At 40.0% G+C, this 22,915-nt stretch overlaps 4 protein-coding genes across 4 annotated transcripts in view; 3 read left to right on the plus strand and 1 right to left on the minus strand.

The window, feature by feature from the left end:
• Nucleotides 1–4,352, minus strand: part of evx2 (even-skipped homeobox 2) — a 4,558-nt gene extending 206 nt beyond the window's left edge. The window contains exons 1-3 of the mRNA XM_072444482.1: nt 3,404–4,352; nt 2,496–2,731; nt 1–2,022 (exon numbers count right to left, since the gene is read on the minus strand). The exon at nt 1–2,022 is cut by the window's left edge and continues 206 nt beyond it. Of these exons, the coding sequence (XP_072300583.1) occupies nt 1,408–2,022; nt 2,496–2,731; nt 3,404–3,791 (1,239 nt within the window). The 5' untranslated portion in view covers nt 3,792–4,352 and the 3' untranslated portion in view covers nt 1–1,407. The remainder of the gene's footprint in view (nt 2,023–2,495; nt 2,732–3,403) is intronic.
• A 6,891-nt stretch (nt 4,353–11,243) lies between these two features.
• Nucleotides 11,244–13,300, plus strand: hoxd12a (homeobox D12a). The gene is made up of 2 exons (XM_072444026.1): nt 11,244–11,854; nt 12,238–13,300. Exons 1-2 carry the CDS (start codon nt 11,350–11,352, stop codon nt 12,474–12,476), a joined length of 744 nt encoding a protein of 247 aa, XP_072300127.1. The 5' UTR covers nt 11,244–11,349; the 3' UTR covers nt 12,477–13,300.
• A 2,320-nt stretch (nt 13,301–15,620) lies between these two features.
• hoxd11a (homeobox D11a) lies at nt 15,621–17,673 on the plus strand. Its single transcript, XM_072444484.1, has 2 exons — nt 15,621–16,487; nt 17,184–17,673. The coding sequence occupies exons 1-2, from the start codon at nt 15,881–15,883 to the stop codon at nt 17,417–17,419; spliced, it is 843 nt and encodes a 280-aa protein (XP_072300585.1). The 5' UTR covers nt 15,621–15,880; the 3' UTR covers nt 17,420–17,673.
• A 2,331-nt stretch (nt 17,674–20,004) lies between these two features.
• Nucleotides 20,005–22,086, plus strand: hoxd10a (homeobox D10a). Its single transcript, XM_072444483.1, has 2 exons — nt 20,005–21,026; nt 21,538–22,086. The coding sequence occupies exons 1-2, from the start codon at nt 20,273–20,275 to the stop codon at nt 21,810–21,812; spliced, it is 1,029 nt and encodes a 342-aa protein (XP_072300584.1). The 5' UTR covers nt 20,005–20,272; the 3' UTR covers nt 21,813–22,086.
• The last annotated feature ends 829 nt before the right edge of the window (nt 22,087–22,915 follow it).

Below are 22,915 nucleotides of genomic sequence, written 5' to 3' on the forward strand. Positions count from 1 at the left end.
CCTTATTAAAACCTCTATTTGAATTTTGTTTAGGTTTTGTGTAGGTTGGGACTATTTTTGGCGAGTTCAATTTGTAGTAGGCATAGGCTGGTCCATCCAGTGTTTAACATTAAAACATTCAGCAAGTCACAGAAAATAAAATAAAAAGTTAACAAAATGACCTATCCAAACAGAATCGCGCCATATGATAGAACCAAACCTACCCACAATTTATGGAGCTGAAGGGCGATCAGTAGCAAAATATTTCACGATTTAATATTCCACATGTTTTATAATCAACATATCGGTGTATGTCCCATAAGGAACGAATAGGCAGCCATTTCTACTGTCGCTGATAGAGGTTAAAGTCGGGCTACACAGTGAACCCTTTTTGCCCGGCTCACTTCCAGTCAATAGTCAGCTCCTACAGGAATATGACAACACTGGACTTCACTAACGAGATCGGGCCGTGTAAATTGAACAGTGTCTTGCTATTTTCTATTATTAGCCAACGCGTTTCAGTGTGTTCTTAGTAGGCTGGTGTTTAATTTGGAAGCCCTCTTTAGCCTCATAGGCCTACAGTGCTTTCTGTCTGTCGCTTCGCTTTGTTCCACCTCTTTTGTATGTCTAATGACTTCCCTCCGCGGGTTGTTAGCACATGACAGCCGCTCTCCAACGACCAGCACCACTGCAGCCATGTATTCAAAGGAGCTCCATCTAGGTATATGATTGGCAATTTTTGTCATGATCCTCTCATTATTAACATAAAAATTGACACAAAAGACGCGGTGCAAATGATATGCACCTTGTAGCTGATTAGGGGTGTCCCCATAGAGCTCAGGCTTGGTGTAGGAAGATGCTATTGCTGCCAAAATCTCAGTCTATTAGGTCTAGTGAAGAAAAATGGCCAAGAAGCACCTTCAGCTTGCTAGACGCCTAAATTAGCGTGCACTGCTGCCCTATAACACCAAGCTAATAATGCTCACCAGGTTGAACTCATAGCCAAAATGGCAAGTTTTGAGTGATTGAGTTATGAACTCTACAGTCTATGTGGCATGGATTTGTGTCGACGTATAGGCAAATTATAGGCCTACGTAATATATTTGGATGTAGCGAATCAGATCATAATTGGGTGCAATAAGACTATCTTATGCTTCCCCAAACAAATAGTCTGAAGTTCAAACTGTTGTTGGGGACATGACATCAAACAGGTGATGCCAACGGTGTTGTTTGTTTTTAGGAAAAGTTTGGATGAAAAGTTTTGCGTAATTTCCGCAGAGTATTTTACGGCCTTTTGGAGATGAGAGTTGAAAATGTTTGGTTGGTTTTACAGTGCCGTTAGAAGATGCTCCAATGGCTGTGGCCAGACCTAACACAAGACCAAGTGTTTTACTCAGTGGAGAAGTTGTAGCACCTGGCTTTGTTGAGTTATCTGTTGAGCGACGATTCTTCACGCGGGTCTGGAGATGGGACTGAGGTCTTGCTGAGAACCGCAGCAGAATACGGCAAAAAGCTGCTTTCGGAGCGCTGTGTGGCTGCTGTGCAGGTAAAGTCAGCACTTGTGCTCCTGGATCCTATGGCACTAGCAGCCTGACTGCTGTGGCAGCTCAGACACGAACACGGCCCGCTGGCTGAAGGCGCACTCACCGCTGCTGCTGCCGCCGCCGCTGCGGCAGCCGCTGATGCTGCGGCCGAGCTGTTGAGGCCTGCGGGTGACTGATACAGTCCCGGGTGCCTGAAGCTGCACAAGAGCTCCGGCCGTGAGTATGGATGTGAGAGCGCACGGAAGGTGTCAAGGGGCCGTATTGAAGTGGCAAAAGGCGATGAGGCGGCACCAGAGGCCGCTGCAGCCGCTGCCGCAGCCGTGACCCCAACGTGTGGATAGTAGTGGAGTGGCATGTGTGAGTGGAATGGGTAAGGTAAACTTCCGGTAGCAGCCGCGTGCGTCATCATGTAGGTGTAGAAGCTGGGGTCTGCGGGATGCGGCCAGGACATCGCTAAACGCTGCCTCTTGTCCTTCATTCTTCGGTTCTGGAACCAAACCTGCACAGAGTCCATCACACGCACCGTAAACACACGTTTCACTGACACTAAAACAAGAGACACGCGTAACAACTGACTCTTCTTTCCACAACACACAGAGTACAGGGATGTTTTCAAAATTACTCCTTTCCCTCATAAAATGCCTAATATTTTAAATTATTTCAAACGATGATAATCGTTTTAGAAAAAAACACGTGAGACTAAAGCACATTAATACACACACTGTGTACACACTGTTTTATGCATTTAAAGCACACATTTTTTGATGGATTAAAAATAAAACTAACACAAATTTGCATTTCTTCCCTCCCACTTTATGTGTAAATTCGGTTACTTAAATTTCAATATAGTCTTACAGATTTAAAATTATTTTGTTGGTTTATATCTGCAATTTTACTTACAGCGTCTTATCCAGAAAGCAAAAATACACGCACAACATCAGAAGACAGAGAATAATGAAGATGAATGCGCACCTTGATGGTGGTTTCTGGCAAATTGAGCGCCGCAGCCAGCTCACACCTCCGCGGCCTGGATACGTAGTTTTCCCGGTAGAACTCCTTCTCCAAACGGCCAATCTGCTCTCGCGTGAAGGCGGTGCGGTACCGTCTGACCTGGTCAGCGTTGGAGCTGTTGCCCATCGAGCCGCCGTTCATATTGGACATTGAGCTGGAGCTATTGTTGGAGGACGCCGAGTTACTGTCGGAGAAGCCTAAGGCAAAGGGATGAAACAATAAATAAATAAATATATATATATATATATATATATATATATATATATATATATATATATATATATATATGTGTGTATATACACGTAGCAATCGATTTTAATAAAGTATAATAAATTATATTTCTATCTGCACGACTTGCGCTCAAGACAGTTAACACGTGTATGGGAAACAAATAAAGCAGCCTAAACATAATATATCTTTAAAAGCCTGCACCTTTAAAAAAAAAAGAAAAAAAAAGGCCTTTCTGACATATGATACTAAGAAAAAGTATTTGCATTTCAGCAGATGTAGCCTAAAGGAAAGGAAATTATAGCAATTGTTTTGTAGATGTATGTTATAATTGAATTGTGATCAAATATAAAATAACTGATCAAAATATGAAAAAGACAAAGACATTTCGGTTTGGACAAAACAATACATTGACACATATTGTCAAAAGCAATAATAATAATGATGATGATGATATAATAATAATAATAATAATAATAATAATAATAATGATATTAATAATAATAATAATAATAATAATGAAGTGAAATAATACAATGAAAAGAAATTGAAAAGAAAACAATTGAAAGAGCTAAAACTAAATGAAAATCAGATGTTCTAGTTGGTGTTGCCTGCGTGGATCAGGGCGAGTGGCCGAGTACCTTTGTTCTCCTTATGCTGGCTCGGTGACCGGTGAGACGGGCATCCCACTTCCACATCGCTGTTAATATCAGACTCCTGGGAAACTTCAGAGTAAAGACTCATCTTCTTCCTGTTTTCCGACGATGAGATGTCCGCTGAGCCGTTGTCGCTGCTGTGGTGTGAGCCGAAGAGACTGTCTATTTCAAACTTGCCTTTGCTCGGGATATCCCCCAGGTTTCCGTGGAGAGATGCAGAGGTGATCCTGGGGCTCAGACGTCCGCTGTGCTGCGAGTTTTCCAGGGCCTCGAGCACTGAGTTCCCCGGCGTGTCCGACAGCCTCTTCCCCGCCACGGGACTGTGCAGCCCTCTCTCCATCAAGATCATCTCTTTTCTTATTCTCTCCATCATCAAGCCGCGCCACAGAATAACACCCACCAAGACTTGTCCAGGGGGCTGGATCAACACACGGGTTTGCGCTGGAGTCTAAATCCGCATGCAACTCGCCAAGTGTCTCTAAGTAAGTGTCTTTTTATAACGCACAAAATGAAAGAACTGCGACGGCTCAAAACGAGTCGAGAATCCTCCCCACAGCAACGTAAATGTCATTCATCAAAAAAGTACGCGCTGTTCGCTCTTCTAATGCTCGGCTGACGTCGCTCCAATGATCATTTATTGTAACAGGTTTATAAGCAAATAAATAGAAGAGGGCTGTCACTTGATGATGGAGGCGGCCTTCGGTCAGACGAATAATATCCAAGAGAGAGGAGCGGAGTGGAGTGAGACGCTGCGTGTTCCTGCTACATCTCTGCGTCTGATCCACGCTGCTCTGGGGTTTGGCCTCTTGGCTCAAATTGACAGTCTGATTAATAAAATGAGCCCGGCAACGTTTCCTTCTTCATTTAGGAGTATTATCATGCTTTGATTCTCTATTGTTCACCTCCTTTCTCCCCGCCCTCTCCTTTAGGAAGCTTTGTCTTTTATTTACACCCCCTTTACAATGTTTTTTGCCATTTATTCCTTATGCGTAATTATTCATGTTTTGGTGAGTTTTGGGCTCTTTGATAGATTGTATTATTATTATTGGTTATTATTTTAATACCTGGTCCACATTGCTGTGTTTAGTCTATGGGCCTAATTATAAATATTTACACTTTCACAGTTAAATTAATTAGCCTATAAAAGACGTTTTGGGCATTTTGCCTAAAAAACAACTGCGCGTAAAAATAACCCATTACACACTTGATTTGATTTATTCACATCACTCCGTTAATATTGTAATTTCTTTTGTTATTTTAAGCAAAGCTTACTTTGATTTTAAATATTTTGCTATATCACTTCCACTTAAAGTTGGCTAATTTCGACACGCTATTAAAACAAACCAAAGCACATAGGCCATTATTTTTGTATCAAATGATCATGTTTGTTTGTGGCATGGCCTGCGTGAAGCACCGTGAATACTCAAGGCATGAGTGAAAGAAACATGTATGGGCACCCGGCTCCTTTATAGAGCTCTCATCGTCCTCTGCACGTCCTGTAGCGCCCCCTGCTGGCTAATGACAGGAAATACAAAACGTGAGAGCTTTGGCTATAAAAATGTTATACTTGAATCAAGAAGTGTTTTATTTTTACCCCAACTTTTACCTCAAATTATAACCGAACATACATGGTTTTGAATCAAAGTCATAACACAAACTCCTTGGCTATATCTGTGCTATTCACTGGGATGAAAAACTATATTTTCATGTATTAAAGTAAACAAACAGAAAATCTCACTCATCATATGGAATAAAGATTCATTTATTTTTTTAAGATTAGTTTATGTTCATAGAGTTTGACACATTTATTACTTGATATTACACCCTATGAAAAAATATATGAATGTGAAGAAGAAAGGATAAACCCTCTATCTTGTGAGAAAGAAGACATGTTGGGTTTGCATATTATTCATAGATCAATGCAACCATTTTGTTTATTATAAACAATAACTTTAAAATAGGACTGTGAGGCAGTGGTATTTCACTGTAGAAGCAGCAGATCGTCCAAGTAGTTTAGTCTTTTCTGTTGAAAACCCAAGCCCCGTTTCCACTAGACCTTCTTAACCAGTACTGGGTATTTGTTATAAAAGTTTATGTCACTAAACTGTAAAAGGAGGCTTAGCAACTTTCTCATATGTTACGCTTCCTTCCTCCTCCAGTGATGACGTCCTACTGCTGCAAGTATGAATAAGGCGCCAAAATAAGTTTAAATCACTTCACTATGTGACACTTCAGAGGCTGTTGAGTGCAGTCGAAGATAAGGATGGTAGCTCAGATATCAGTGATATTGGAGGCTTTTGCCAATATTTGGTACCAACATTTGTCCTGAGAACAGACAGAGTTGGCTCTACCTCCTGAGGAGACTCAGGTCTTTTGGAATGACAGGGTCACTCCTGAGGACCCTCTGCGACTCTGTGGTGGCATCAGCTCCTGTACGGTGTGGCCTGCTGGAGCAGCAGCATCACAGAGAGGGAGAGGAAGAGGCTGGACAAAGTCATCAAGAAGTCCAGCTCCGTCCTAGGCTGTGCTCTGGACTCGGTGCAGGAGGTGGGGGACAGAAGGGTCCTGGCTAGATTCACATCTATGCTGGACCATGAGTCTCACCCTCTGCAGGACACTCTGTCCACTCTGGAGAGCAGCTTCAGTGAGAGACTGATCCACCCTCGCTGTGTGAAGGAAAGGTTTCACAGGTCTTTCCTTCTGCTGCTGTCAGACTTTATAACAAACACTGTTAGCCCTGATGTGTCATTCAGCTTCATAATCATGTGCAATACTGTCATACTCATGTGCAATACTGTCATACTCATGTGCAATACTGTCATAATCATGTGCAATACTGTCATAATCATGTACAATACTGTGGCATAATGTCAATCATCCTGGTGCAATATTCTCTGTTCATGTAACAACTGTAAATAAGAGTATTATTATTATTGTTGTTATTATTATTTTTCATTAAGAGTATACTAGTTTTTTATAAGAGTCTTTCTACATGAGTATTTTTTTGTTATTTATTATCTGTTTTTTATTATTATACTTCTGTACCTACTCTGTGTTGCAACATTGGAATTTCCCCATTGTGGCATAAATAAAGGTTATCTTATCTTATCTGCACTGCTCCAGTCTGTGTATGCTCATGTGTCATCCCCAGTGTGTCCTCACCATCAGATTTGTCTTTTAAAACGGAGACAATTAGACAATTAGACAACTGAGGAGGCCAATTTGGCTCAAATATGTGTGTATTTTTAAATATGTCAGTATGTTTATCACAATCATGCCATGAATAGTTTTACATCCCAGATATATAAATAAATTCATATTATTTTAAATAATTGATCAATATCAATCTTAATTTTTTTAAGATTTAGATTTAGGTTATGTTTGCCAAATATTTAAGTTTATAGATTGGCCAATAAAAGTAATCAAAATAGAAAAAGCTGTTTCTAAACTTTTCAGACCAGGACCCCTAAATTAACCACGTAACCAACTCACTACCTCCACTGCGGATCAAAGTGGTAATAATTTCAAATGTCAGAAAGTTTGAACTTTTTAGGCTTTGTTGTGGTTTATTATTATGTTATTGGGCCTAAATTCATAATATAGGCAACAGTTTTATATCAAATAATGTAGTAAATACTATGTAATATTTTTTAAATGATCTTGAAATCATTTCACTTTGGCAACCAATTTTACAGAGCTGCACGTGATTATAATAGAACGTCATACCCGCAGAATGAAATGATCAGTTTGAATAATCATGGCTTTAAATAGCTCAGCAGCATATCGTATTATCATATAATAGCATAAGTAAACCATTCTGACTGTTGCTCTTAATGTACTCTGAGCCCACCCGGTTGCCTTTCCAAATGTCCTATAGCCAACAAAAACACACCGAACACTATCGATGCCGTATTCAATGTAGTTTTATGACCGGATTCTGCTCCCTCAGCTCGGCGTGTGAAGTCTTGGCTGACATCTACAGCATGGCTGAGGAACTACTCTTTGCAGGGAACTGGTTACATATCATTTCCCCCATTGTACATGGGTGCCATCTAGTGGCCGTTATTTGTAATTGCTCAACGTGAGGCTATTTCTGGGCAGAAATGAGATTCAGTCATTCTGGACTCTTAAATCACTCTGAACTCAGACTGCTTTCGGCCACAGAAAGCCTGCTCTAGTTCATGATCAGGCTTTAACATTCTGAGTGCTGTAAATATGACGTATTGTGTGAAATAAACATTAAGTATAAAACACTTACATGCAGCACTGACCCAGTTTGGACATAAACCCTTAATAATGAAACTATACTCAGTCTAAACTCAGTTAAAAAAAAAAAAAAAAACAGGGGCACTACGGTTTGTCTCCTGTGAAGTCATTCCACATACGATATGCATGTCAAAAATGTGAATTGTTGCTACAAAACCAAAATGTATTTAATGTTGACTTCCAGTGTAAATGTCTGTCAGTGTAGTGCGATGAAAATACATAATGTCTATATGTTTATATGTTTTTATTTCCTCTTTTTACAAAGAAAGGTGTAAAGTCTGTTAACCCAGCTGATTGCAAACATTTTGGTCTGTATATTCTGATATGCCCTGCAAGATCATTCACTTGTTTTGAATTCTGACTTTAGGAAAATATGTTCTTTTCTCCTTAAAGTTGTATAAACTCACGTTAATGTTTATGTATGCAATCTATAAATATACTTTATTTTAAATAATCGATTTGATTTTAAAAATATAAATATATAGCCTAATAATAACAACATTTATTAATATCAATAACAATAATCATCGTCATAATAATTATAACAATGAAACCTATGAAAGCTTTTGTGGATTAATAAATAACTATATGTAAAAAGAGTTCAAAATAAATTACATTGCAATGGCCAGTATACAATTAGTGAGGACGGTTTCTTCTTTCTACGTCTTTCCAGGATTATTTTATGCCACTGCACATCGGACATCGGTTTTTGGGGCTGTTTAGACAGAAATGGAAAGATTTGTTCCTGGGATACAGATAATTCCTCAAAGACAGACTCTGGACACAGGTTGGTTGGACGTATTGTATTACGTTGTCTATAGTTAAACTTTATCCGGACTCATGGTCCATTTTCAAATAGGCAAACGCGATACAATACAATTGTCTAATTATAAAAGGCGGTTTGACAAATCTGACTGATTGACAGATAATCGACTTGTCTGACGCATGCGCTTGGCCTTTTACCTGCATTTTTTGATTAAAAGGCAAAAAAAATATTCCGCGTTATTGTGTGAATGTTGTCTATACTAAAACAACCGTGTGCACACTACGGTGACTTTACATGCATTAACCCTTACACAACGTGCTCAGACATTAATATGAATATTAATATGAATATATAAGAGATTATATAGAGATATAGGTTAAATAATGCAGGTACAGTCCATATATGCAGGCTATTTTGTATACGCTAAACCTGCGCATTAATCCATTTTAAAGGACTATAATTAGGACTGTGGAAGCATAATGTATGCAATTTCGGATTACACACAAAAAGATACACGCAGTAGGCCCACGCCAACATTTTCAGTTGTATTTATTGGCGTATCTACACTGTATAGTTTCAGATAGGCCCTTTGCTTGAATATGTGCTTAGGCTAGGCTATATTATAATTTATTTAGTGCGCCATAAATGGTTCTATACAATATTAGAACTTACTGGGTTCTGGATAAAAATATCACATGTAGCTATTTCAAGATAGATAAAAGGATATGTGGCATTTTTGTTGTCCAACGTCTGCTCCGCTTTGCTGGGTACGTAATCCACTCATCAACATCCACCATAGCTGTGGCTTCGTCTTTCCCAGGAACTTGAACGAGGGAAGCTGCAAGTTTATTACCAAGGACAATAGACGGCGGAAGGCTTCCTTCAAAGGCCGCGTGAAAACACGCAGACTGTGGCTCCTGACGCCGTAAACGTGAAGGACGATGAGCTGTGAATGACACTAAACCTTGGTCCATTTTCTTATTGGAGATGCCTTTGTGACACGAGATTTGGGTGTGTTCATTTGGAGCCGAAATCAGTAGGCTACAGGTGACATGTAGGCTGTTTGTGATCGAGACTCTGTGTGCGAATAGAGCAAAACTCGGCTCCATTATTATTAATATTGTTATTATTATTATTGTTATTATTATTATTATTATTATTATTAGTAGTAGTAGTAGTAGTAGTAGTAGTAGTAGTTGTTGTAGTAGTAGTAGTAGTAGTTGTAGTTGTAGTTGTAGTTGTAGTTGTAGTTGTAGTTGTAGTTGTAGTTGTAGTTGTTGTAGTAGTAGTAGTAGTAGTAGTAGTAGTAGTAGTAGTAGTAGTAGTAGTAGTAGTAGTAGTAGTATTTTGTCAATATATTTATTGACACATTTTTTTTTTTTTACTATACTTCTATTTCTTTTTTCCTTGGGGTGGGCTGTTGGTCGAGTACCAGTGTACCTTTTTATTTTCAGTACAAGCAGCCTAATCAGTCCCTTCAAATAACATAATCTCCAAAAGTCTAAAGAAAATAGGCTACTGCTATTTTGCCATGACCCATGCAAAAATTAAATGCGTAATAGTTAATTAATTTCTCAGCTTTTGTATTTCGCGAATTCGAATTTGTCTGATATCTGCATGCACGCGTAATGTAGGCCTGTCCATTATTGAATCTAATAGCATTGGGAGCACCGCACGGGGGATATTTGCGCCCAGAGACGCAAACACCGGGCAGTATCTTGAATGAAGCAGATCACAGAGTTATTTTGTTGCGTGTACATTTCCCAGATTCTCTAGTTGGTCTTGGTTCTCAGCTGCTGTTTTAACTTTTTGTCATGTGCTGTGGAACTGAAGTGTAATATCAGAGCAATACTATTGTATTGGACGCGCATTATGGTCCCAAGGCATATTATTAGCAGGCTTCTTTGTTCCTCGTTAAAACAAATAGTTTGGTTTGGTAAGATATAGGCTATGTTAAACATAGACGTATAGCAGCCAATAAGAAGTAATTAATAATTAAAATACACTGCAACCAACAGCAGCCCTAATAGAATGAATACACTTTGCCATTCAGATTTACAAAAAATCCTTAGGTATTGTGTCACGCATTCTAAAAAGGAAAGCGCATTTAAAGTAACGATCATTTCTTAAATACTGCAACTGTTAATAGCACAAACACTAGCAAGTTCCTATTTTTTGAATCCTGTTCATTTACAATGGAAATAAATCCCTTTCTGATTCTGATTCTGACAAACATATTCTAAATACGCTCTGTGCCCAAAGCACTGGTTTTAATTGGAAGACGGCGTAATGCAAAGCGTGTTACCTACTTAAGTAGGAGATTTATAACATTATGTTTGTTATAATGCAAACATTTGGGAAAACGTGACAATGCGTACAACAAAACGATGGGGCATGGAGGGCTACAAACAGGACTGTACATTTGACCAACCTGGAGACGTTTTAATTTTGTGTTAAGAACTGAGTTTTGATGTTTTTTAATGGAATGTTTCATTTAAACATAAAAAAATATACACCACTTTTTTATCAGTAGTAAGAGACATGGTCTTGTTTTACACGTAGCCTAAATATATTTGATTCCAGCCCCTTTCTCTTTTCTCTTTCCCTGTTCACACCACTGGTTGAGCCCTCCTCTTGCTGCTGTGGACCTATTCTTATCACTGTTATTAATGTTTAATAATACCACACAGATGGATAAGCTTCAGCCACATCCTCCTCCCACACAACACTACAATACGTCCTCATGGACTACTTTGCTGAGCAGTATTGGGAATAAGGGTGGGGCCCAACAACATGGTTTGCATATCACGTGACCCCGTATTAACAAATCAACAATTACCTTGGCTTTATTCTTGAGGAGTTGCTAAAAGGCTCACAAGAAACGTTTGCGCAAAGCTCAATGGAAATGTGCGAGCGGACGCCTTTAAATCCGGGCTACGTTGGTTCTCTGCTTAATTTGGCTGCGCCTGATTCCCTCTATTTCTCCAACCTCCGCGGCAATGGAGCCCATATTCCCGGGCTTCACCAGGTCCCTTACAACAGGAGAGACATGTGCACGTTCCCCTGGACTTCCTCAGGTTCGTGTGCATCTGGAGCAGCACCCCCACCGCCGGGACAGAGCCGCACATTCGGGGGCTACTGTCCACCGTTTCTGCCCAACTCTGTGTCGATAAACACCAGAACCAAGGGACCGGGCTTTCAAGACCTGACTCACAAGCGCGAGCATTCTGGCAGAGCGGATGAAGGATACGTGGCGGAGCGGGTTTACTCCGAGCTGAGCGGCAGATCACAGCTCGGCGCAGATCCGATGGGGCCAGTCAGTGAGTCCGACCCCAGGCCCGAGCAGAGCGGGGGCCACGACGCGTCCAGTCGAGACACATGCGTCAGGAACAGCTTCAGTGAAGGTCAGCCTCCTCCTGTCTGCTGACTCTCCAGACTCTCAGGGCTTTATGGCACCTTACACCAGACAAATGAATTCACACAGCAACTTTAAGCCTGTATGTTCACTCACTTGGTATTCGTTTTACATTTGCATATTTGTTGCTTATAATTATTGTATCTTAAACGTTTTGTGACACTAGCTTTGACTTGAATAACTTAACAACGCAGTTTAATTGCTCTATAACCAATCTAAAGCAACATTTATTTTATAGTTCATCTGAATGATATTAATACTGACGTCCTTGTATCCATCACCAGTGTAAAGAGGCACAGTTTTTATCCTCTGCTGGTGAGGCTGCTGTTAATTCACACCACTAAACTGAACTCTCATCCACTGCTCCCATAGGTGCCCCTTGGTGCTCATCACAAGCCAAAACCAGAAAGAAGCGGAAGCCTTATTCCAAGCCACAGCTGGCGGAGTTGGAGAATGAGTTCATGATGAACGAGTTTATCAACAGACAGAAACGGAAGGAATTGTCGGACAGACTGGATCTCAGTGACCAACAAGTAAAGATATGGTTCCAGAACCGTAGAATGAAAAAGAAGCGGCTGATGATGCGAGAGCAGGCCTTCTGTGCGTACTGACGCACGGCCTTTGGACTTGAGCCTGACCAGCAACTTGTCTATTAGAGATTGAATGTCACACTGTCCCTCCGCGTTTCTGACTGTTTTTAAACACCAACGTCTAAATGGCACAGATTTTCATTTGCTCAAGGTGAAACAGGAAATATTCATGCGCAATAAGACAAAGGTTTAAAATCAGTTCTATGTTATTTTTTTCAATTCCAGAAAGACCTTGTGTACGCTGGCCTCGATTCATAAAGTTAAAACAATACTTCAGCATAAGAGTTTATAGGTAAACATTTCAATAGAAACGTATTTCCTAAATCTGTTATTTGAGTTTTAGCTTGTGAGCTCAAGTTCACGTCTATGGCTGGAGCTCAGAAGTGGAAGTGCATGGTGATATAGCTGTTATAAAGTAACATGCGTGGTGCCTTTGGGTTCCATGCAATGGGAGTTTCTATTATGTCAATGTGGCCATTTTAATCCTACAGCTTTTCTTTATGAACCATGTCAGTTTGCGAAAAAATAAAAGTTTGAGTTAGGATTGAACACAATGAATGTATTAGTGTGAGGATTTACCATGGGGCATTTTTAAACTTAAGGGCGAGACCACAGATCACGCCATGCCCAGCTCTTTTCTCAGTTTTGTTAACAGTATTTATGTTTCTATGGATTATTTTAATTATTTTATAAGAAGTCATTCCTCATTGCATTTTTCTTTGGTATTTTGTTTTGTTTGTATACTATGAATGTGAATAACATCAACAAGCTTTTACGCATGGCAATGCGTTTTTACGCACCCCTGCATGGCGCGGCAACATTTGTGAATAAAAACATATAATGTGCAAAAAATTAGACATTTTGATCTACTGATTCTTGCAAAAAATATTATATTGAAATCTTCAAAAAATTATAGATGCCAAATAAGGCATTTTACATGGCCAACTGATTTATATTGTGTGTATGGGTGCAACATGTTGATTTCTTTGGTATTTAAATATGTGTGTAGGTGTGTGTGTGTGTGTGTGTGTGTGTGTGTGTGTGTGTATGTGTGTGTGTGTGTGTGTGTGTGTGTGTGTGTATGTGTGTGTGTGTGTGTGTATATGTGTGTGTGTATGTGTGAGAAAACACATTCATTGTCCTTCCACTTTCACACATGGGTCCTTGCTAAAACACATCAACACGTCACCTGGACTATGTCGAAACACAATCCGCAAATGCTCCAACGACTTACACACATCAGAGCACATCACATCAGTGCGTCAGTTAGTTTTACATTTTGTCTATAATTACTTACTATACTATACTATACTATACTATACTATACTATACTATACTATACTATACTATACTATACTATACTATACTATACTATACTACTTTTATATTATATTATATTATATTATAATTACTGTACTCTAGCGCCAATTATGTGCATTTGTTGACCTTATGCAGTGTAGCTTAACAGGACATTTGTTTGGGTGTTTGTGTCCCCTCGCTATGTCATATACTTGCAACATCATTATTTAATTACTTATTTAGGCTATTTCTTTCTTTCTTTCTTTCGTTCTTTTTTAGAGCCACAAGTAAGGCGCGCGATGGACTTTAAGGTGCTCTGTTCTGTTTCTTTTATGATTGTGAGGGTTCAAATGGTCTATTTGAATCCTAAAAGCGTGTGGATGTTTTATATCTAATCTGCTTCATGAGGGCTGTCTGCTTTGGCTCACATTCCTCACTGCACCACTTTTATTGCGCGCTCTACTTTGAACAGTTAAGCGCAGTTTTCTATAGGCGACGGTTTCCTTGAGTATTTGTTGCTTTATTGCTTTACTGCCAGACAGCACCATATACAGCCACTGCAACTTCAGATAGAAGGGGCACCAAAACAAAGTTAAGGTCAAGTTAGTAGGCTGCATATTGGTTGTTCTATCACAAGTTGCTTTTACGCGAATTATTTGATAAAAACACATCCAAAACGCACAAAGAAACGTGTTATGTATTTGTATTTCACCTGTTTCGAATAGGCAAAGTAAAGTAGATGCTCCAACAATAATCTTATTTTTACGCAAATGTTTTCTACAATTTCGGGACAAAAAAATAAAGTATAAAAGTGCACATTTTAAAATTGATTTCGTTCCATTAAAGGGAAAAATAATGACAAGTCGCCCACATATTAAGCACTAAAATTCTCAATTGTATTCACTCGTGGAATATTCTATTTACGCCACTTTGAATATTCATATTTGTCTTCATTGAATAACTTGCCCATTGTGTGTGACCTTTACGCTTATAATTGTGAGAATGCCTCCAATACGGGCCTCAAACTAAAGCGCACCACCGCCATCTACATACAGAACTGTGCGTTGTAATGCTTTGCATTTGGTGAAGAATAAAAACATACTCACATATGAAAACAATGCGTTGGAAGACACGGAAAGTCAGTATTAGTATCTAGGGAAGAACACACACTTCTCTCAAGCACACGCGTGGTGCAATAAAGGACTGGGCAGAGGCTCGTTGGAGCTGGGACTTTTGAGACTTACACACAACGGAGACGGTCAAAGCCACATGTTCTGGACTTGGCCACACGGTCTGATGGAAGTTACATAAATAAGCTCTGTTTTTAATCCGTTGTTTCCACTTAATGGGCCGGTGTAATGCTTTACGCAGATTTTTGTAGCTATCAGAACAACACAAAAAAATAGGCCATTATGACAATAATGTCACGTGATCTCCTTACACCTATGTTTTTGTGTACGTGTGTTCACCATTGCGTTATATTTTCTATGCAAACCCATTTTGTTATGAAACAATTGAGCCTCCAAACATATTTTCCTGTGAAATAGGCCTATTTCTATTACTTTCATATGTGAGCGCGTTAGTGTGACGTTACAAAGAAAGGCGTTCAGACGCACACGTCCTGTTTTTCCTGTTTGCACGTGCACAGAGCTCGGCTCCAATGTTTTCAAACTGTTGCCTCGGTTGCTCCTCCAAAGTGGTAAATTTAGAGCGCACTGAGCGTGCACGGCTGACATTACATGTCATTACAAGATGGAGATGATGCCGCTGTAAAGCTTTCATTGAAATATTCCAGCGGCGCTTCCACAAATGTCTTTTCCGTGAGCTATAGGGCAGGGAAGGCGCGAGAGGAGTTCCCATTGCAGCGGAGAGCCAATGAAGGAGCTCGCCTCGCTCACATGAGTTTCTCTGGACAGTTTTTAATGACTGATATTGATGTATGGTAATTTCTCAGTTGGATCACATGACACAATTACCTCAAGAATCGATCCAGATGTATTGCAGGTCTGCCTACGTTTCCGATTTTTTCTCCTTGTCGAGGTCTGAGCGCGCGTCTGTGCTGCTATAGATGGGCAAAGTTTAACACAGTCAAGCTGCCAATTCCACAGGAGGAAAAGGGACGCGATATGACGGAATACGATGATCGGAACTGCGCGTCAAATATGTATTTACCGAGTTGTACTTATTACGTTTCCGCGCCGGATTTCACATCGGTTTCGTCCTTTTTACCACAGACCACATCTTGTCAAATTAATTTCCCCTATTCTTCCAACCTAGCTCAAGTCCAACCTGTTCGGGAAGTGGCTTTCAGGACTGACTATGGACTCGAGCACCCGAGCAAATGGCACTATAGGGGCAATTACGCGTCCTACTATTCAGCGGACGACATAATGCACCGGGACTTGATCCAGTCCTCCAGCAGCAGGGCAGACGTGAGATTCAAAAACGAGACACTTTACGCTCACCACGGCGGAACGAGCTCTTCGTGCGCTAATTTCTTTACCGGCGTTGGCCGAAACGGAGTTCTCCCACAAGGCTTCGATCAGTTTTTTGATGCTGCAAACTCAGAGAAAGCGACCACAGAGCTATCTAGACAAAGAGGTACAGAATCACCGGAGCCGGGTGATAATAACCAGGCTATGACCAAACAGGAGCTGCCGAATAAAGCTGAGACAATCGGGAGCGTGGACGAAGACTCTTCCTCCAACTGTGGCGACAAGAGCCGTGAGCAGGGTGAGTGTTCCCGGCCGTGCTGAAGGTGTGTGCGGCTCACACCGTGTGCTGCACGGTATACGAGGGCAGCTCTGTGCACGGCCAGGGTTATGTGGCGATTTATAAGCATGCAAAAGCTTTTATATACCAATAAGAGTAACTTTACGGTTGTAAAGGTATTTACAATGGGAAAGTGTTCAGGAACCATTTGGCACTGAAGGAGGAACACTACGACAACGTTTTACATATAGAATAATTTGTTCACGGTGCATTGTGACTGCATAAATGTTAACTTTGTGGCTATAGTTTCTTTGTTATTGTCTGGGCGCTAATGATAGCCTACACATGTAATAATGTCCTTTATGTTACAACATGTAACTTCTAATAACATTTCTCACCTTGTTATCTCCAGTGCGTAAAATGTCAATGGACTGCAGGTACATTACTCGATCATTGAATATCGATTTACTTTCAGAATAAATATAATGGCTATAGTCAATAGGCTAAACACTAGCGGTACAATTTGCCTAAGTAGCAACAATAGTTATTCTTTGTTTGAATATATAGAATTTGAATCTCTCATGGAGATTAATTTAAGAGCATATGTGGAAGCACAAAATATCCTATATGAGCCTTTGCAGCATATTTTGGAGGTAACAGAATGTTCTCATGAATTGGCAAAACAACATTACAACTCTGTTTTGCCTTTTGTTGCAGGTCCATCAACCAAGTCCAGGAAGAAGAGGTGTCCATACTCCAAATACCAAATCCGAGAACTTGAACGAGAGTTTTTCTTCAACGTGTACATTAACAAAGAGAAGCGCCTGCAGCTGTCCCGGATGTTAAACCTGACTGATCGCCAGGTGAAAATATGGTTTCAGAACCGGAGAATGAAGGAGAAAAAGCTCAATCGTGACCGATTGCAGTACTTCACGGGAAACCCTTTATTCTGAAACGGTCCAAGCTTTCACACTTACCCCATCAAACACACGGGCACACAAGCCTCTTAAGACTGCTCCCTTCTGTCGTAACAAAGGTACTTTTCTCTAGCCAACATTTATTTATTAGTTTGTCTCTTATTTTTGCGTTAATCAACATATATGTCAATGATATAAGTGTGCTTGGAGATTATTTATGAAAATATACCCTTCTTGTATATGTGCATTTAAACGCATGTAATATGTTGTGGAGTGAAATAAAGTAGACACGACAAATTCTGGTTTCTATATATATATATATAGAAAAATATACATATGTAAAAATGCAAGTGTGTCACATGACAATGAAGTGCAATAGCTTCTGTTTCCAAAAACTGGGGATTTTCATCAATGGCGCTTTAGGCCTGTACAGTCCCGTTATTTCCTTTGCTTTCAAACACTGGATTGTTTACTAAACCTTGAACCGTCTAGACAGTACAATAAAAGTAGCTGTAAATGTCTAAATAGGGGGCTATTGGACTTTGGGACCCCAGCCCCCAAACCATGAGGGGACTGCTTCGTTTTCCTGTCTAGGCTACAAATGTTGGATACTTCGCCTCCCACTCGCTTATAAGCCTGTATATGACTTTGGAAAGCAATAGCATCTTTATGGTACACGATTTTCCTGCGTAAAGAAACGTAGCCTATATTATAAAAAAAAAGAGGCCAACACAATAATATAAAACTGATTATTAACATGGCTTGTTCCTTATCTATATCCGTATATAGGCGTATGCTATAGAGTATAGTATAAATTACTAGATTTGTGACTAACAAAAAAATGAGTAGGCTCCATATTTTAGCACCAGGATTAGCATACGTTATCGACTAATTAATACTTTCTCCGCACTGATCACTAAAGTATTTTCACTAATAATACTAGATTTTCCCCCAGATAACACGCTGTTTGTTTGCTTGAATTAATCTTTTATCATTGTTTATTATTAAGTGTAGTCTGTAACCAAACTGTTTGTCAAAACTGCTAAACGTCTGGCATATGGATATTTAGGCCTGCACAGAGAAACAGAATTGCCAATAGTTTCCCCAAATCATGACGAGGAAGAAAAAAAGTGACTTGTTATTTATCACTCTAATTTACAATAAAGTAATTAGAAAGGCAAGGTTTCATTAAGCGTTTAATTGGTTGTCATCATGTCCTACAGTGAGAAGACATTACCAACTGTGTAATCTTTCGCGTTTGATACTCGTTTTATCCACATGAGGGCGGAGTTGCAGCTCCTGATGGGCTCAAACTGAACACTGTTGAGGCAAACTGCACACAGCCAAACAATCAAAACGTTTCATTCTCTCTTTATTTTGGTTCCAAATACACCCAAAATGTTAATTTCCCGTGGCATTTTAATATTATTTAAATAACTAAAAATCACATGCAGTGGCCTCGACATCTCAAGTTTAATCTAGTCTAATTTGACCACTGTGAGCCCAAAATGGTTTCAAATTCTTCTTTTATTTTTATTTTTTTTAAATTACAGGACTGTCTAAATAAGGTATTGTAAACACTTGTTGTAAAAATTGTTTTTAAGCATTAGTCATAAAAAAACAAAAAAACATCGCACGTATGCAGTTAATACACCAATTATTGTTGTTGTTTAATAACAACAACAATAACAATGATGACAATGACGACGATGTTAATAATAACAATAATAATACCAAATAATAATAATAATGATGATGATAATGATGATGATGGCAATTACGCGCAAATATCAACAGACGCCGGTTTTAGAAGGCCAGTTGTCTTTAGGGGGGAAATTATTAGTATATTTTTGGTCTAAATGTTTGCTTTACTGCGGCATTATCTTAATCTTGAAGAGATTATTGGCAAATTTTGAAACGAGAAAGAAATAAAGAAGATGCTTGTGTTTAGTGTACGTGCACTGTTCTTGTGTTAGTCCGCTCTTCTTCTTCCTTCTCCACAGACAACAACAAAGACGCACTGAACAAAATGAGTGCACACCGCGCTTTTTACACTGAGGAATGTATGGGACAAATTGGACACAAACCACATTTTCCCACAAATAAAAGAGAAAAGAAAAACAAAACAAAAAAACCTGAAACCAAATTTCTATCAGCTTACTTGTGCAAAATGTACCTTAATTTGCACAATTGTCTTCTATATTTACTTCAATATCATTCAAAAGGCATATAATAATCCAACGAATAGGCTTGTCGTATATTCCTTTATTGTAATATGTTAACACGTTTATTTACAAAGTATACATTCAGTGAGAGATTGCCTGTAAAAATACACACCCGCAGAGTGAGTCCATATATTTCAATTGTTGGCGCATAAAAAAAAAATCAGAGCTTCTTTCTGAAATGAGGGGCGATTACTGGCTGCTCTTTTTGGACACCATTTTAACTGTGATCATTTCTCAGATTAAGAGTTATCCTTCTTTGACGCACCGAAGATGATAGTCCAACAGCTCTTTTGTTACCTTGATGAATTCATGATTATGTCCAATAAACATATTTTTAAACGTATACTGCGTGCTTATAGCCGTATTTTGTCTCCCATATGTATTGTGCTGGCTGCAGCCTTTGTGCAGCTCGAGTCTCGACCAATTTCAAGTCTGAGTTGTAGGTGTCGCTGTTGACCATGTTTGCATCCGCAGTCTGAGGGGCGCGCGCCTGTGCGTGTGTGTGCAGTGGAGAGGAGGCTGCGTCTCAAGGCCATTTTCAAATCTCATTGGTGGGCTTGTCATGTGGTCGGCATCCTGACTTACTCGGAGATTGTTTTTTCCCCCCAAGATATGTCAGCTTACAAAGGACATCTCTCTCCTTCATAGAATCCAACTCCCCAAAATGTCCTTCCCCGGTGGCTCTCCGGCGGCCAATACGTTTCTGGTGGACTCGATAATTGGGGCGTGCAGAACGGATAGTTTCTATTCCAGCAGCAACATGTACATGCCGTCTGGTTCAGAGATGGGAACTTACGGAATGCAAACCTGTGGACTCCTGCCGTCTTTCGGCAAGAGAGGGGAGGCTGGTCATCAAAACGTCGGCATGAATGTGCATTCGTACGTCCCTCAGATAGATAACTGGGCTGATCTGAACCGAGCATGCCGGGCAGAGGCACCGGGCCAAATGTCAAACTGCCCATTCTCCCAGAGCATTAAAGAGGAAAGTAACTGCTGCATGTACTCAGACAAAGCGGTCGAAAAGAGCAGCCCTGCAGATGGAACCGCCTACTCCAGCACCGTTCCCGAGTCCTGTCCCATAGACGGTCCTGAGGTCCCGGTGCCCGGTTACTTCAGATTGAGCCAAACGTGCGTCAACGGAAAACATCAGGAAAACTACTGCCATGACGCGCCAAGTCCAAACCCAACATTGATGCAGTTGAGCCGCGTCACCCCCAAACCGCAGTCTTCCTCATTGTTGTCAACCTCAAACTTCACTGAGACAGAAAAGAAAAACGAAGATGCCTTGCAAAAGCAAGAATCGTCAAGGACACCAGTCCCAGCAGACAGCCCGGAGCCCAAGTGCGGCTTCGAGGAGAAGCACTGCTCCATGGACGCACCAGTGTCCAGCCCAGAACTGGCGCACAAGGAGGCAAAAGGTGGGTTAACTACAGTGAAAGCTTTTATCTCATGGCACCGGCATCATAAAACCAAGTATAAAACACAAACAACCCCAAGTCGTAATGTTTAATGAGAGTCTTTCTCGGGTTGCGGTAATAGGCAGCACAGAATGGTTTTACTGCGCAGCGTGCAGCCTGTCTGCCATTTGTCTGAGACATTTTGATATAAATACCTTTACACCACTGACTTTGGAGAAAGTCTAAATTATTTAGTGCATATATATTCTATTCAATCCTTTTTGTGTAATTTATTTATTTAAAGAAAAAAATAAAAATAATCAAACGTCCCTCTTTAGTACAGAGGCCTATCAAAGATGTGCAGGAGTGCTTGTTAGAATTTGAGTTCATTTCTCAGCTCACACCACCCTGTGGCTGCTTGGTGTGTTTGAGCACTATTAAAAAGGAGTGTTATTTCTCAGAGGCCAGCTTTCAGCAGGTGATATTGCATCAAGTCGTGCTGATTGCTTTTATGTGAATTGAATCTTTTCAGAATGCAAGACCGACACACCGACAAGCAGCTGGCTGACGGCGAAGAGTGGCAGAAAGAAGAGATGCCCCTACACCAAGCACCAGACCCTGGAGTTGGAGAAAGAATTTCTGTTCAATATGTATCTGACCCGCGAGCGCCGCCTAGAGATCAGCCGAGGCGTCAACTTGAGCGACAGGCAGGTCAAGATCTGGTTCCAGAACCGCAGGATGAAACTTAAGAAAATGAACAGGGAAAACCGCATCCGAGAGCTGACCTCAAACCTCACCTTTTCGTGAGCGCGCGCGTCTGTCTTGTGCACACGGTGTACAATGATGCTGTGTCATCGGACATTTCTCCTCAATTTCAACCAAACTGATTATAAATGTTGTTGTATAGATATTCCATTTTGAGTAGCCTGTTTGGTGTTCCGTCATGTGTTTTTTGTCTTTTGCAAGGTGACACTAATTGTTAAATTATTGAACAACTTTTGTTTCTTGGCCAGTGGACATAATACAACTTTTTATTTTTGTATAATTCTGTGCTGTTTTGTGTATAGGTCATTTTTTTCTGTGATAACATACACGTCAAAACAATGTCAAATCTAAATTTATTGCATGTTTGTGGCTTATTGCTTGCAATAAATAGATTGTCCTGTTTATTCTGTTTTTTGGGCCAAACTACCGTAAGTTCCAGTTGCACGATATCTTTAAAAAGTGTTCGCAGAAAAGCTTAAGCAAGTATAAGAGGGTTTCTGTTTCCTAATACTATCCATGCAAATGTGGCGTTCAATTTAAACTGTTTAAATGGACCACAGTATCCCTCCCGTGTTACGTCAGCGTAAAACCATTTCAAACGCAGTGAACAACGAGAAACAGCGGACATTTTGTCAAGGAAACTGACAATTTGTGAATTAAATTAGATCTAGGCCTATCTTAATGTAATAGAACATTATTGTTGTCCCGTGGGTAAGAAAAATAGTGGCTTTTTATCCTGTCTTTACTTCACAACGCATTATTCGTTCACTTTCCTTCTTGTCTAGGTTGTTGTGTTCCGGGCAAATTGTGTGTGTGCAAAGCTCACGTACGGATTAAAAAAAGATCACAAATGTCAACTCAAACATCTAAAAGTAGGAAATATCCTATCAGAAAATATAAGAACTACATAGATTAGTGCAACTCCTAAATGACACGTTCAGAGTAAATACACAGTTGGACTCCAAGTCTTTTATTGACGGTGTGATCACACGCACCTCATAAAACATTTATTGATGCATAAAGCCATTACAGCTCTCCTTCGAAAGAATATCATAATTTTACAACCGTTTTATCAGGATTCAGTCTAAAAATGTAACTAACCACAAAAATATAATCTCTTCGTCGAATTTTAGCAATATATTAGC

This window comes from Eucyclogobius newberryi, unplaced genomic scaffold (assembly GCF_026437365.1).
Source record: "Eucyclogobius newberryi isolate DKJ021-1_F unplaced genomic scaffold, fEucNew1.0.hap1 SCAF_14, whole genome shotgun sequence".
In the NCBI taxonomy this organism is placed as follows: Eukaryota; Metazoa; Chordata; class Actinopteri; order Gobiiformes; family Gobiidae; genus Eucyclogobius; species Eucyclogobius newberryi.